Source organism: Monodon monoceros, unplaced genomic scaffold, assembly GCF_005190385.1.
Source record: "Monodon monoceros isolate NGI ecotype Baffin Bay Population unplaced genomic scaffold, NGI_Narwhal_1 Super_Scaffold_21, whole genome shotgun sequence".
NCBI lineage: Eukaryota > Metazoa > Chordata > Mammalia > Artiodactyla > Monodontidae > Monodon > Monodon monoceros.
In genome coordinates, this window is record NW_021703778.1 from 141,524,408 (window position 1) to 141,539,591 (window position 15,184).

At 52.1% G+C, this 15,184-nt stretch overlaps 1 protein-coding gene across 3 annotated transcripts in view; it reads right to left on the reverse strand.

The window, feature by feature from the left end:
* ACTN1 (actinin alpha 1) overlaps nucleotides 1-6,538 on the reverse strand; it is a 96,160-nt gene extending 89,622 nt beyond the window's left edge. Inside the window, exon 1 of one of the 3 annotated variants that reach the window (XM_029238793.1) lies at nucleotides 6,153-6,538. In XM_029238793.1, coding sequence (XP_029094626.1) covers nucleotides 6,153-6,257 — 105 coding nt within the window. In that variant the 5' untranslated portion in view covers nucleotides 6,258-6,538. The remainder of the gene's footprint in view (nucleotides 1-6,152) is intronic. The other 2 variants (XM_029238796.1, XM_029238794.1) reach the window with 2 other exon arrangements.
* Between the last annotated feature and the right edge of the window lie 8,646 nt (nucleotides 6,539-15,184).

Consider the following 15,184-nt stretch of genomic DNA (forward strand, 5'->3'; position numbering starts at 1 on the left):
ACACACACACACACACACACACACACACACAACCTAACTGCCAGGGAAAGGGGAGGCTTCCCAGCAAGACCTTTCCTGTCACCTCAGGCAGCAGTGGCGGCTCCTGCTCTACAGTGGCCAATGCCACGCCCCCGGCCGTGACTGGCGTGGCCTGGTGGGATTTTCTGTCTTTCTGGTTCCCTCTGCACCTAAACTGTCATTTCCACAACCCCACATGGGTGGAGCATCTGATACCTAACAGGGGTTCGATCAGCGCTCACTGATTGACTCCACAGGAGAAATGGTCCATGTTCTCACACTGTGAAGGGGCTAGAAGGTAAGAAGCAGAGACACAGCTCTTCCCTAGAGACACACAGTAGCAGGTCTGTGGCTGGGTCCTGTCTCAGGCCGCTCTACCCTGGCAGGGCAGGAGGCACCAGGTCTCATGTGACAAGTCCTCCAGCCAGGTTTGTGGTTTGTGGCCACTGGCCAGGCGCCCAGCCCCAGGCCTTCCTCGAGAAGCTGGAAAAAGGAGGCCCAAATCCCAACCACAAATCCCAAATGACAGGACGCCCATTTAGTTTGACCTCCTCACACAGAACCGCCCCACAAGGAAGGTCCCAGAGGTGAGGGCCTCTCCCAGCCCCGTCCCACTGAGCACAGCCTTGGCAGCCTTCCTCAAGAAGTCAGACTTCAGGAAATGAGTTTCCTCCTTTTCCCTTTGAAAAGGCTGGATCCTACAAGCCCATCTCGAGCGACCAGCAGGCCCTCAATGTCTCATCATTCCTCAGAACTGGAAAGTCTGGTTTCCCCTGTGCTCCGGGCACTCTCACATCTATCTGTCCAGGGCAGGGAAGGTGGCAGCCTCCACCCACAGCCCTGATGCTCTAGGCCTCGTCCATCTCTTCTATCTCTCTTTCGGGCTCTGTCAATCACTTCACCAACCAGTGGGGCACCTGTGCTCAGCGCACCCATGTGGGACAGGTTTCAGAGAGGAAGCAGCTGTAACCGGTCCTGGAGCAAAGCAGGGCTGGGTAAGCAGCTGGGGGTGTGGGCCGGACCCAAAGAACGGCCTCAGCTAATTATCAGAGAGGGCTGAAGACATTCTAGAATTGTCTCTTTTAGAGGAAATCCATTCTCTGAGGTCATTTTACCTGTATTACAACCAGCTGACAAAGTTTTTAAGCACTTCAGCATTCATCTCTTCATCCTGGATACCCAGGGAAGTAGGGAAAGGGTAGGCAAGGGATTCTATACCATTCTATAGGTAAAGGTACTGAGCAACCAGAGAGGTCACGTGACACTGAATGAGCCAGAGCTGACTTCGGGGTCAAAGGTCAAGGACAACACAACTCCCACATCCTTCTAGTCAACCTGGTCTCCTTCTGAAATGGGTTTATATACTACATCTTATCTCAGAGCATCATGGGTAAAGGCCATAGCAAATCTGCTTCCTCAAAATAGTTGAGCACTCACTATATGCTAGGTGCTAGGTAAGTGATTCACCCAGGATCACACCACTAGTCAGTGGAGGGGCCAAGACTTGAACCCAGTGTGCCCAAGAGCATGTCCACCTGCAGAGGTTGGAGCTGGGGTCCAGCCCCAGGATGGGGTGTTTTATCTGGAATGTAAAGCATTTCATCCCAATCTCCACCCCCCTGGCCCGGAGTTGGGAGCCATGCATGATGCCATTTATCCAATTGTTCGCATCATTTCTGGACCATGTACAACAGGCCTGACTCTCTGACAGGCAGAGCACAGGACAGGCTGGGTCCCTGCTCCCATGGACACTGGCACGGGAGTGAAGCAGGAAGGAGTGGAGAACACTGGGGCTATGAGGATGGAGTCGATGGCCAATTCTCTCCTCTTATCTCCACCAGGCATCACTCTGGCTTTAGAAGTCCTAACCTCCTGCCTTCAGGGTAAGCAGATGTCCCACTCCTCCCCAGGTAAACCCACCCACTTTGCAGTCCTCCATCTTGATCGGTGGCCTTGGTAGCTCCTGGGATGATGGTCTCACAGTCCAGAAGCAAGTGTAAACAAAGTGGCCTCTCTTCCTGCCACATCCCCTGACAACCTGGCTTGACGTGGGTACAGAATCAGCATCTGGGCCTATTTACAACCACCTTCTTTCACCTGCCAGGGCCGCCTCTCTGTTTGAACTTCCATCAGCTCAACAAATATTATTTAAGGTCCTACATGTTAAAAAAAAAAAAAAAAAAACAGGGGTTGGCACCTGTGGGAATACACATTAAACCAGAGCCTCTAGGATTTAAGAGGGAAGAGAGAGAATAAAACTGAACAGCAGGGGGACTTCCCTGGTGACGCAGTGGTTAAGAATCCGCCTGCCAATGCAGGGGACCACGGGTTCGAGCCCTGGTCTGGGAAGATCCCACATGCCACAGAGCAACTAAGCCCGTACGCCACAACTACTGAGCCTGCGCTCTAGAGCCCGCGAGCCACAACGACTGAAGCCCACGCACCTAGAGCCTGTGCTCCGCAACAAGAGAAGCCACTGCAATGAGAAGCCCGCGCACAGCGACAAAGAGTAGCTCCCGCTCGCCGCAACTAGAGAAAGCCCACGCACAGCAACAAAGACCCAACACAGCCAAAAATAAAAGTTAATTAATTAATTTAAAAAAAATTGAACAGCAGAAGCTGCCATTTTACATATTCTCTGCTGTCAGCCCAGCAGGGGGGTATTGGAGGCTGAGAGAGGTTAAGTTAACCTGCCCAGGGCCACAAGCCTGAAAGTGTAAAGCCAGGATGCTACTCAAAACCTATGCCCTCTCCAGCCCACCTGACCCCGGGCATGCATGCGAGTGCGCACACAAGGGCGTGGGTGAGACCCACATGAGGGAATAAAGTGGGGACTATGGTCATCCCCCCAAAATGGGCATTCAAACCTGGGGCCCCTAGAAAAGGTGACTTTGGCGCTCAGCCTCCAAGATCAGAAAGACTATGAACGCCGGTAAACTTCCCCAATCCACTGCATTTTGTGTCTGGAGGCAGGGAGTCCAGCATGATGAACTCTGCACTGAAACATTCTTTGAAGGGACAAGCCGTGGCCAACCTGAGGCAGGTTCTTGAGTCATGCCTGCTGCCTGCACGAACTTCTACCTACATCTGCATCAGCCTTACCGTTTGCCCATGAAGTCATTTAATCTGATGCCTGTTAAGAGCCCCGAGGGGTGGGCAGGGCAGGCGCACGGCCAGAGGAGGAAATAGAATGGAAGGGCCACAAGGACAGGGACCTCACCTGTCTAGTTCACTGCTCTACCCTCAGCACCTGGAACTGGGCCTGGCCCAGAGTAGGTGCTCCAAAAGTATGTGCTGAAGTTTCTAATAACAGCTCAGAGAAGTGAAAATGACTTGCCCGAAGTCTCACACATAGCACTGATTGTACCAGGGCTAAAAACAGGGTCTTCAGCCTCCCACCCAGTGGCCTTTGTATCCCACGGCACTGTGTCTTCCTCCTCCCCGCCCTCACCCCCAGACTCACTCTCCCGCCTGCATCTGGAATGGTCGGCCTCTGTCTACTCGTTAACTCTGGTCCCACTCAACCCTCACCTCCCATGGTCAGCAGGGAGGGTGTCAAAAGCACCAAGTTACTTTAAGTCTGATCCTCCACTTGTTGTACCACTTTATATCCCCACCAGCCCTCTGGGAACTAGGGGAAATGTGCAGAAACTGAGAGGAAATAATTAATGGCAGGAAAAAAACAAACCCACCAAAGCAGGTGTTGGCTCCTCTTGGTCCGAGATCTTTGCAGGGTTGGATGCCAGACCCAGTTTTCCGGCCTCTCTCACCAACAAGGAACAAGTGAGGGGAAGCTGCCTGCCCAGAACACGGCGGCATCCCAGCCCCACCATGCACCCGTCAGGACGCTGGGCTGGTTACTTCCCCCTCTGCCCCTTATTTCTTCATCCTCACGTGTGCCCAGCTCACAGAGCTGTTGGCAGTAACAACTGAAACAATATATATGATTAGAAGAGTGCCTGGCACACATCAGCCAATGCCAGCTCTTGGAACTGTTGAGTTTGTCCCTAGATAACCAACTTTCCCAGGTGACCCTGTTCCCACCTGGCTGCCCAAAAGCCTGGTGCACACCCACTACCACCCAGGTCAGGGTTTTTGACTGTGAGTGTGTGTGTGTGTGTGTGTGTGGAGAGAAAGAGACTTATATAATTTTTCTCCCCAACTACTTTTAATATATTCATTCATTCATTTGATAATAATGGGTACTGTGTGCAGGTCCAGTGCCCGGTGCTTAGTCCCACAGTCCTTAAAAGGACCTAATTCCTAATTCTTGGGCAGTCCTGTCACTCCTGCCCCACCAGGCACACAGTAGGTGTTAGGCAAACAGGAATTTTTCCTCTTCTACTGCCCATGGAAGATCCCAAGATATCCACCACATCCTAATCCCTAATTCCACTCCTCACGTCCAATTTAAAATCTATTCTCAAGAAAGCTGCACCTTGTGGGGGGGGGGGGGAAGAGCCCCACCCTTTCCCGCATAGGAATCTCCAAATAACTCCCTTCTCGATTTCACCAACAGCCCAACTGACCCAGGAGATAAACCGGGTGAGGGAGGACTCACCTCTCCCCCAGCTCTCCCAGAGGGGCCGACAGGAAGAGGGGGAGGGGTGTTTAAGCAGCTGCCACACATGGCAAAGAAGTCAGCTCGAAGCCCGGGAACCCTCGGATGCGGCCACAGAGGGCTGAGTCCAGGAGAAGCCAAGACCCTGGAGCTCAGGTCGCCCGGCTTCGGGAAGCCCTTTGTGCGCGTGTTTTAAATTACCTCTTCTTGCCTGATGAAGTGAGTAAAAGGGCGCCGTTTCAGGGCTTAGGATTCCTGAGTGAGCTAATACAGGATGCCTTTGGCTGAAAAAAAACTTCAGTCGGCTCCCTAAACTCCCCCCCCTTTTAAGTTTAAAAAAGGGAATGAATGTTACCATTTTTGGACATGAGCTTTCTCCCTCAAGCCCAGCCCTAACCGCACTATCCAGAGGGACGCGCCATCCTGTCCCCCCCCATTCCCAGATCAGCAGAGGGGTGGAGGTGGGGGGTTGGGGGGTAAGGAGGGACCGGATGGGAGCGGGGGAGGGGGAGGGGGTGTTCAGGGTACGTGGCCGCCTGGGGCAAGAGCTCACCGCTCAGGCAGGAAACAGGGACAGGGCTGGGGCGCCCTCTCCCCCACAACAAGAGTGGGTTGTGAACTCTTCCTGCCACCGGCCACTGTGCCCGGGTCCCATCGCCAGCTCCGAGCCCAGCGCCAGTGGCGGAGCGCGCCCTCGCACGCGGCGCCTGGGACGCGCCTCGCTGGCTAAGCATGGAGCCCCAGTGACTGACCCCAAATATCCCCGGAGACAATGCCTTGCCCTAGAGCCCCTCGACTCAGATCAAGTTGCCCAAATTCGCGATCTCCCGGGAATGAGCGGGGGTCGGAGAGGCAGGACGCAGACGCAAGTCCATCTCCGCTCGCAGCTACCAACCACTGAGTTAAGCAATAAAACGGTTTGCCGTCCAGACCCCGCCCCCCCCAGGGCCCCCTGGGGAGCTCGCGTTTGCCCCCGCGTTCTCCCGGCCCCAACCGCATTCTGGCAGGTCCACCTCCAGGCAGACCCAGAGGAGGCTGCCAATCCCGCCGGCGCCCGCTTCCCCCTCGGCCTGAGGGCAGGGGCTGGGAGGACCCGTGCAGCATGTCCCCTCCAGGTACCAAGGCGACCCAGGAAGCGCGCTGCCACCGCACGCCATACGGAAAGGCGGTCAAGGGGCGGGGAAGGGAAGGGAAAATCGATCCGGAGCTAACAGCCACCGAGCCGGGGACTCAGCCCCAGCCTCCCGAGCACCGCCCCTGCGCCTTGCCCTCCCGGGGCTGGTGCGATTGTATAGCCGGGTGGCCTGGATAGCCCGCCCCAACGCGACCTGCCCGCCGGCGGCCCCACCTCCCCGCGCTTGGCCTCGGCGTTCGCGGGCTCTGGGACCCGGGCGCTCCCCCTTCCGCCCCGCGCCTGTAACCCAACACCCCTCCTCGCTGCGGCCGCGCATCCCCCGCCCCCGCTCGTGCGCGCCTGGAACCGGTTCACAGCCGGGAGCCCAGAGCTCTGCGGGCGGAGTGGCCCGGGGCTGGGGGCTGCGGTGGGCTGGGGTGGGCTGGGGCGGTTGCTGACCTTTCTCTGCTGCTTCTCCCAGGCTGGGTCCAGGAGCAGGTCTCGATCCCAGTCCTCCTCGGGCTGCATGTAGTCATTGGTTTGCTGGGAATCATAATGGTCCATGATGGTGAGCGCGTGCTAGGGGCTGGATTTCTTCCTCCACCTTCTCTCCCGGCGGCGGCTGCTGCGGCTTGCTGCCCCGGCGTGGGGAGGGAGTCGGGGATGGGCTGAGCTGGGCTGGGCTGGCGGGGCCGGGCTAGCTCCCCTGCGCCCGGTTCCGCCGCGGCGCTGCTCGCGAAGGCGGCTGCTAGGGGCGGCGGCGGCGGCGGCGGCGGCGGCGGCAGCGGCAGCGGGTCGAGCTCGCTGACTGCCTGCCTCAGGCGGCCGCTCAGACCTAATCTCCACGCACACTGAGCGAGGCGGACACACTGGCGCTGCGGGAGCAGAGGCGGGCGGGGGCGAGGGGAAGGGGCAGAGCCCTCCCGAGGTTCTCCATTGGCCAGGCCGAGTTGCCCAAACTTCCCCCCATCGCCTCTCATTGGGAATTCCTGGCATCCGTCAGCCGGGCCGCGGCGCATATAGGTGGACTGGGCGGCCCCCTCCGGGCGCGCACGCCCCCGCCCACTCCCCGGGTTCCCACTCCCCCGCGGCTCATGTGACACCAGCTTAAGCTGAACGGGACCGAAGCCGGTGGACGCCTCCCCGAGCTCGGGGACCGAGCGGGCGCGCGCTCGGGAGCCCCAGGAGCCGCCGGGGGATTGGACACTGCCCCCGCCGACACGAAGGCCCCGAACTCCGGCGCGCCGGCGTCCTGTGATCCCGCGCGCGCTCCAAACCCCAGAGTGCCAGGAGCTGGAGGACAGATGCTAGGAAACCCGAAAAGCATTCCATTTTCTCTTTCCCAGGGTCCGGAGAGGTCGGCACCCAAGGAAGGGGGGCGGGAAGTGCCGGAATGGAAAGGAATTTCCTGGGAATTTCCTGATTCTGCCGCCCCGCCCCGCCCTGCGCGACCCCGCAGACCCCTGCCCTCCCCTAGCCAGGTTTCTTGCCAGCCAACTGCGCTCAGAGGCCACACAGCTTTCCCGCCTCGCCGCGGGGTCCTTTGCCGCCCGCCCTTGGGCTCAGGGGCTATGTCGCTCAGCTTTCCGGGATCCCCTGCGAGTCCCCGCGGGCTGGCAGGGCTCGAGCTACCCTCATATACGCCTCGGCAGCATCCCGATAATTCCGAGTGATCTACCTACGCCACGTCCCTCCAACACACACCCCTGACTGATGGAGAAACTGAGGTTCAAAGAGCTGAGCTTAAAAAGGGTTTTATCAGGTTCTCTGGACTCCACAGGCCAACCCTGTAATCTTACGCCTGACAAACAAAGCCATATTGTTATCGGAGAAGGAGGGAGGGCAAGATTGACGAAACACCTTTAACTTCTTGGTGCCTGCCTGGGCTTCCTTCCTCAGGCCTGGTAAGAGGGAGGTCTACCCAGTGGGCTGCAGCAGTGACAGACACCAAGAAGAGGCAGGCCTCACACCCTGGTGGGCTCCTCTGAGGGGCGGCAAGAAGGCCTCCAATAGCTTACGGACAGAGAGTGCTTAATCTCCATTTGTTCCCCTGAGGGGTGACTGGGCCGACTGCAGAAACGCAAGTGTGTCAGTCCAGAGGTGAGTGAAGAAGTTAGGAAGGGCCGTGAATTAGGATACCTGAAAGGCCACAGATGGAAAAGGTGAAGAAACTGCCTGTGACTCCCAGGAGGACCAGCTGATGCTGTTGTAAGCAGATATGGGTGGTGCAGATATGGGTGGTGCAGATATGGGTGGTGCAGATATGGGTGGTGCGGTCGCTCCGGCATCATCAATCTCGCACGTTTATGCAAGTGTCACTGGTCAGCACTGTGCCTGCCACAAGTCCCTGGCTGAGGAAGCAGTGCTTCAGAACCACGGAGACAGCAGATTTGTGGACTATTTTATATCCACTTCTAAACTGTGGCTCTAAACCTGACATAGAGGGTAATGATGCCGCCGTATCCATTCATTCACTCAAATATTTGCTGAGTACCATCCGTGTGTCAGGGGATGTGCTGGATGTTATGTATCTAGAGATGAAAAAAGACACACTCCCTGCCCCCATGCAGCCCTGCAGAGACAGACACAGAAACAAAAATATACTGCAAGGAGATAGATAGTTCCCCGGCCAGGGGGTGCAGAGTGGGGCACAGAGGACAAGCTTTGAGCCCAGCATAGGAAAGGAGGCTCCAGGTATCACCTTTTGGAGGAGGTGAAATTCAAATGAGCCTTAAAGAACAAGAGTCAGCCAGACAAAGAAGAGAGTGGGAGGTTATTCCAGGCAGAAGTAACAGTGTGAGCTAATACATGGGGGCAGGAAACCATGGTATAAAAGGCATGCCTAGCATTTCAGCTTGGCTAGACTAGAAACTCAAGGCAAGGAGGGGCAAGAGGTGGGGCTGGAGAGGTGGGCAGCAGCCAGAACATGAAGGCCTCCTGTGCCTTGTGAAGTGTGGCCCTGAGGGGAACAAGGCTGGCTGGAAGCTGTGACAACCAGTTGCAAAGGAATTGCAATAATCCAGATAGGAATGGTGTCTTAGCGCATTGGGGCTACTATAACAGAATACTGTAGATCACATGATTTAAACAAGAACATTTATCTCTCCCAGTTTTGGAGGCTGGAGAAAGTCCATGATCAGATTTGGTGTCTGGGGAGAGCATGCTTCCTGGTTTAAAACCAGCCATCTTCTCACTGTGCCTCACATGGTGGAAGGGGCAGGGAGCTCCCTATGGTCTCGTTTATAACGGCACTAATCCCACTCATGAGGGCTCGGCCCTCGTGACCAAATCATCCTCCTCATACCGTAATATTGGGGGTTAGGATTTCAACATAGGAATTTGGTTGGGAGGGACATAAACACTGAGTATTTAGCGAATGGAGAAGAGTGGATAGACAAGAAATACTTGATAAAACTGAGAGGCCTAGGAGTTTGGATGTGAGCAGGAGAGAGAGAAGCAGGAGAGAGAGAGGAGTCTTTGCTGCTCTCAACAAATGTTTTTGTTTGTTTGTTTTTGTTATGTTTTGTTTGGCCACGCGGCTTGCAGGATCTTAGTTCCCCGACCAGGGATTGAACCTGCACCCTCAGCAGTGAAAACGCAGAGTCCTGACCCCTTGACCGCCAGGGAATTCCCTCAACAAATGTTTGATATGGGACAGACCATGCACTTTACCTATATTATTTAAGCTCCACCTGTGATGTGAGAATGTCTCCATCTTACAGAGAAAACCGACTAATGCTCAGAGAGGTAGCTAACTAGTCCAAAGTTATGTGTGACTCCTAAAACCATGCCTTTAACCCTGGGATAGTTACACACACACACACACACACGCGCGCGCGCGCACGATATTTGGCAATGTCTGGAGACATTTTTGGTTGTCACAATTGGTGGATTACTATCAGCATCCAGTAGATAAAGGCCAGGGATACTGCTAAACATCCCACAGTGGACAGGACAGTCTCCCTACGACAAAGAATGATCCAGCCCAAGATATCAGCCATACCTAGGTTAAGAACCAGTGTTTTAGCCGTAGATTTCTAGTTTAGAGGATCTGGTGAATGGTGGAAGTACTATCAATTGAGATAAAGAATTCTAGGTTTGGGAGCAGAATCATGGATGGTGTTTGAACCCACTGAACTGGAAGTGCTCTGAGAATGTCCAGAGTCAGCTGTCCAGCAAGCAGGTGATGGCACAGCCCTGACCTGAGGGGAAACAGTGTCTGAAAGTCATCTGACTACGGATAGTATGGACACCATGAGAGCTCTTCTGCTGAGAAGAGCGCCCAGCAGAACCCAGAGGATCAGGACTTAGAAAGGAAGTGTAAAGAACAAGGACCCCTGGAAAGAGAGGAAGTGGTCGGCAGGAGTGCAGGACAACATGGTGTCATAAAAATCCAGAGTGAAGCTTCAAAGTGAGGGGCATCGGCAACGTCAGATACGGCAGAGAAGCCGGGAAAGTAAGGCCTGAAAAGTTGTTTTTAGACTCATACAGGATGCACACTTTGGTTTCTGGATTTTTCACTCAGTTTAATGTCTGTGAGATTTGTTTATGTTGTGGTTTGTATCAGTAGTTGATTTTTTTCTTTGTTTTTCGTTTTCTATTTTTTCCTCCTGTGTAGTATTCCATTGTATAAGCATATGCTAAGTAACTTATCTACTCTCCTGTCAATGCATTTGCATTGTTTCCAATTTGAAACTATGAATAAAGCTGCTATGAACAGTTTTATATTTTTATGTGTGTTTTTGATGAACATATGCATTAATTTCTCTTGGGTGTATATCTACCTAGGAAGGGAGTTGTTGCATCATAGAGCAGATACATGTTTCATTTTAGTGGATATTGCCAGTTTTTCAAACTGGCTGTAACAATTTACTCTCCAAGCAGCAGGATGTGAGAAGTTCAGTTGCTCCACATTCTCCCACCACTTGGTGTTATCAAAAAAAAAAAAAAAAAAATTTTTTTTTAATTTTAGCCATGAAGATGGGTGAGTAGTGGTCTCTTCTTATGGGTTTAATCTGTTCATATGTTTATTGACCATTTGAATCAATAACTGTCATTCCCACTGCCATTGATAATAGCAATTGATTTTTTTAGCTGCTTGAGATAGATGATGACATGCATATTTTATTAATTTCCCCAAATTTAATTCACTCATTCATTCATTCAACAAATATTTATCAAGCAACTGCTCTATGCACAGCACTGGGCTGGAGAGTAAAGATACAAGAGCAAACAAGAAAGATGTGGTCCTGTCTCTCTTAAAATAGGTAATAGATGCTTAGTAAATATTCCATGAATGCTTGTCTGGGGAGGCTGTTTGGCCCCTGATGGGAGCTGTTTTGGTTTCCATTGGAGCAGGTCCATTATGACTTTTCAATAAAAGAAGGTTAAGAAAAACAGCTCCAAAAAAAAAAAAAAATCCCCAGGGTCACATGGGCAGCCCAAGTAAGATAAGATCATAAAAGAAAATGAGAGGGTTCATCTGGGGAACCACCCTGACTCCTTTCTTCCCAGAGGCTCAGCCTTTCTTGCCCCTTTTCCCTCCATTCTTTGGATTTCTCTGGATGCGATGACAAAGGAACCAAGATTGTGGGCAGAGGTCTTGCCACTCTACAGGCCAATGGGTGTGAATCAAGACTGAAGGTGTCTGCTCAAGTCAGTGGCCGGGAAGCGAATACTCAGGTCCTTTCCACCAGCTGGGGCTTTCTCTGGAGCTGCTCAAAGAATGGAACTCCCGGCTCAACAGCAGCAGGTTCTGGGACGCTAGCCCAGTCCATTACCAGCACTCCAGGCAGCCCCAATCCAGCCGGTGATGAATCACCCAGAAAGCCAGAAGTGCTTTGCTGCTGAAAGAACCTACCTCTGGAATAGATGACCCAGCTTCCCTTAGAAAGAGGGAGGAATTATGATGTCTTTGAGTTCTGGGAGTACTTACCAAGCACCTGCTTTGTGCCAGGCAGAATACTAGGAGACTCAAAGAAGAGCCCGGGTCCTCCCAAACCTCCAGGTCTAGCTGGGACCAAACCATGGGCTTCCTCCCCTAGAATTCATCCGTCCAATGGATAGTTACCGACGGCACGGTCTGAGGGTAAAAATGAACTGGATTGACATATGCAGGGACATAAAAAATGCAGAGTGCCACAGCCACTCCAATGCTCCTCAGGCCCTTCTTCTTACCCCGCCATGAGTAATTGACCACACAAGGTCCTGTGGGGAAACACAGACATGTAGGATCTGCAAGATTCTGGAAACTAAAAGCCCAGAGATCTGGGGGTTTCCTTCATTGTGTCCTGAACATCTGACCTTACAGCCTAAGGCTCCTTATGGGCTCTTCCTAAGAGCTAAGGACATGGTTGTGTTTGTAGAAGGCTAGAAGAAGAGGGGAAATCACTATGGTTTCTTGGGTTTCTAGCTCAGAAGGTGAGAGGCCTCAGTTTTTTCTAGTCCCAATAGCAATCTAATTCATTAACTCACTTTCCCCTGAGCTCCCACAGGACACCATTTGTAACTGAGATAGCATTTGTTGCTTTATTGTAGTCCTTTGCCCACATTTCATCTCCTACTGTTCCTATGCAGTCTTACCCCTCTACTGGCCCCCACATAGCCTACTACAGGGCCTAGCACACAAAAGGTGCTCCAGTTCAATCTTTGCTGAAAGAAAAATGGCCCGAGTCAAATGCCATCTCTGTGCCTCCTTTTCCCCCATCAACCTGTAGGAGGCTCTGGGAAGCCAGTCTTCTGCCATAGTCCATGTAAGCATTTCACCAGTCCCCTGACCTCCCAAGAAACCAGTGCTGGAGAAAGTGACTAGGCATCATCCTTCTGCTCCCCAGCCAGCAGCTCTCAGACCTCAGGCCTAAGTCCTCAGCCACGGGTACCGGTTCCTGCCCCTCCCACCACAGGCCCATCAGGGGAGGAAAGAAGACAATCAACAGTGTCCCTCCTGCAGAATCTTTACTGAAAGACTGGCCTGGAACAGGCAGAAAACTTTCTTTGGTTCTCATGCTCTGCCCAGCTCTCAGGTCTTAGACCTCAGGTGATGGAACATCTGGCCTGTCTGGTACCCTCTTTTCCATCTTTTCTGCATATATCTCTCCCCCAAAGTCCAGGGGTCAATCCAAGCAGAAGCCTCAGAAACCTCCCCCTCAGATAGCCACCCTGAGGTCAACTCTGTGAGCAGGAGGTAGTCGTGCCTGGTGGCTGCCCAACCTGAACCCTCCAAGGAGAGGGGGGAGCTCTCCCCCAGCTATCTCTAGTTCCCAGCAAATACTGGAGCAAAACACCCAAATCACAGCTGGGAAGTTCCTGGTGAGTAGTATACCTCAACCTCCACCCCCTTGGGAGGTGGCAAGGGAGCGAGTTCCATGGGAGTCTGATCAACCCCAGCTTCCCCCCCTTAGCAACTTGATCCCACTGGTCTTCTACAGAAGCTCAACCCTAGAGACCTTCTAAGGTCACTCCATGGAAATAAAGGGATAGCTTTTTGGAAGCAGGTGTCCTTAACTGGGCGCAGGAGGGGGTGAGGGTATCAGAAGACATGAGCTCCTCAGTTTATTCACCTGCAAATTGAGAGAGCTGGACTCACCGCCTGGTCTTTAAGCTCTGAGCTCTGTTCTAAGAATATCCTCCTTAGGCTCCTCCTTCAGATCTCCAATGACAAGAGGGTTTGAGTCTTTGGAAACAGTGTTTCTCAATCTGGAGTACTCAATTCCTTTATAAAGGATACAAATTTTCACAAAGTTACTTAATTTTTGTTTTAATGTTCCTTAAACGTGCACAAACATAAAACTAGGCACAAGCTCTTTTCTTTTTGGCCACATCACACCGCATGCAGAACTTCCCCAACCAGGGATGGAACTCGTGCCCCTGCAGTGGAAGCGCAGAGTCTTAACCACCGGACCACCAGGGAAGTCCTAGGCACAAACTTCGTAAGGTTGATGATTGAGATAAAATCAAAACAAGCTTACAAATTGTATTTAACAGAAACTATAAAACCAGTAAGACTCAAACAAGCCATATTAATTTAAATGTGACTGTTGCCATTTGCTGAAATTAAACTACAGCTCCCAGCATGATGTAAGTTCTGACTGTGGTAGAGCAGGTGCTTCTTTCGCATTCAGGATACTTGTATCACCACACGCCAGGCGATGACTCAATTCTCCTATTACTTTCTCTATTTGAACCACCACATCAGGGCATCATTTAACCTTCATTTGGTAGGAACACACTGTCATGCACTAAGTTCTCCTCTGCTGTTTTCTCATTAGCACTCCACAATTAAAGTTTTAAAAATTCTTTTTAATCTTTTGCCAACGGGAGCCTTCTCTCAGGTTTCAACGTCCTTACCTCTAACAGAAGGAGAATCACCTTCATCCCACCTACTTCCCAGGATGGCTGTGAAATATCATTCATTTATCCAACCATTATGTATTGAGTACCTACTCTGGGCCAGATACAGTTCTAGACACAGAGAGTATAGCAGAGACCAGAAGAGACAAAAATCCCTGCCCTATGGAATCACATTCCAATGAGAGAGACCGAGAGTAAGATAAATGAGGAAAATAATATGATAGTATTCAGGAAAAAATTAAGCAGGGAAGGGGAATAGAGGGTGTGGGTTTTCCAACAATACCATGCAATTCTTCACCACCAGCTGGGTGTCCTACACATAATATAACTCAGTTCTGACACCATCTACCTGGAGACAGTGTCAGATCTCACAGGTCAAGCCTCAGTCCTATGGGACTTCAAATGCCACTCAGCAGGCAGGGTTGCCACCTGTGCTTCTCACCCACCAAATATAGAGTCTGAGGTTCTCACGTCCACCTCCCTGGGTTTGATTAATTTGCTAGACTGGCTCAGAGAACTCAGAGAAACATTTTACTTACTAGATTACCGGTTTATTATAAAAGGATATAATTCAGGAAGAACCAGATGGAGGAAGGGCATAGGGCAAGATGTGGTGCTTTGTTTTTGGTTTTGTTTTTTTGGCTGTGCTGTGTGGCATGTGGGATCTTAGTTTCCTGACCAGGGATTGAACGTGCACTCCCTGTATTAGAAGGCAGATTCTTAACCACTGGACCACCAGGGAAGTCCCGGGGTGGAGTTTTTATGTCCTCTCTGGGCACACCATCTCCCCAAATCACCGTGTGTTCACCAACCCAGAAACTCTGGAAACACCCTCCAACCCCAACCCTGTCCTTGTTGGGTTTTTATGGAGGCTTCATTATATAGGCATGATTGATTAAATCATTGGCCACTGGTGACTGATTCAACCTCCAACTGCTCTCATTTCCCTGGAGGTCTCAGGAGTGGGGCTGAAAGTTCCAACCCTCCAATAACACAGTCGGTTCCCCTGGCAACCAGCCCCCATCCTTAGGTGCTTTCCAAAAGTCATCTCATTAACATAAACTCTGATGTGGTTGAAAGAGGTTTGTCATGAATTTCAAGACATCTTTATTGCTCTTACCACTTAGGAAATTTTGAGGGTT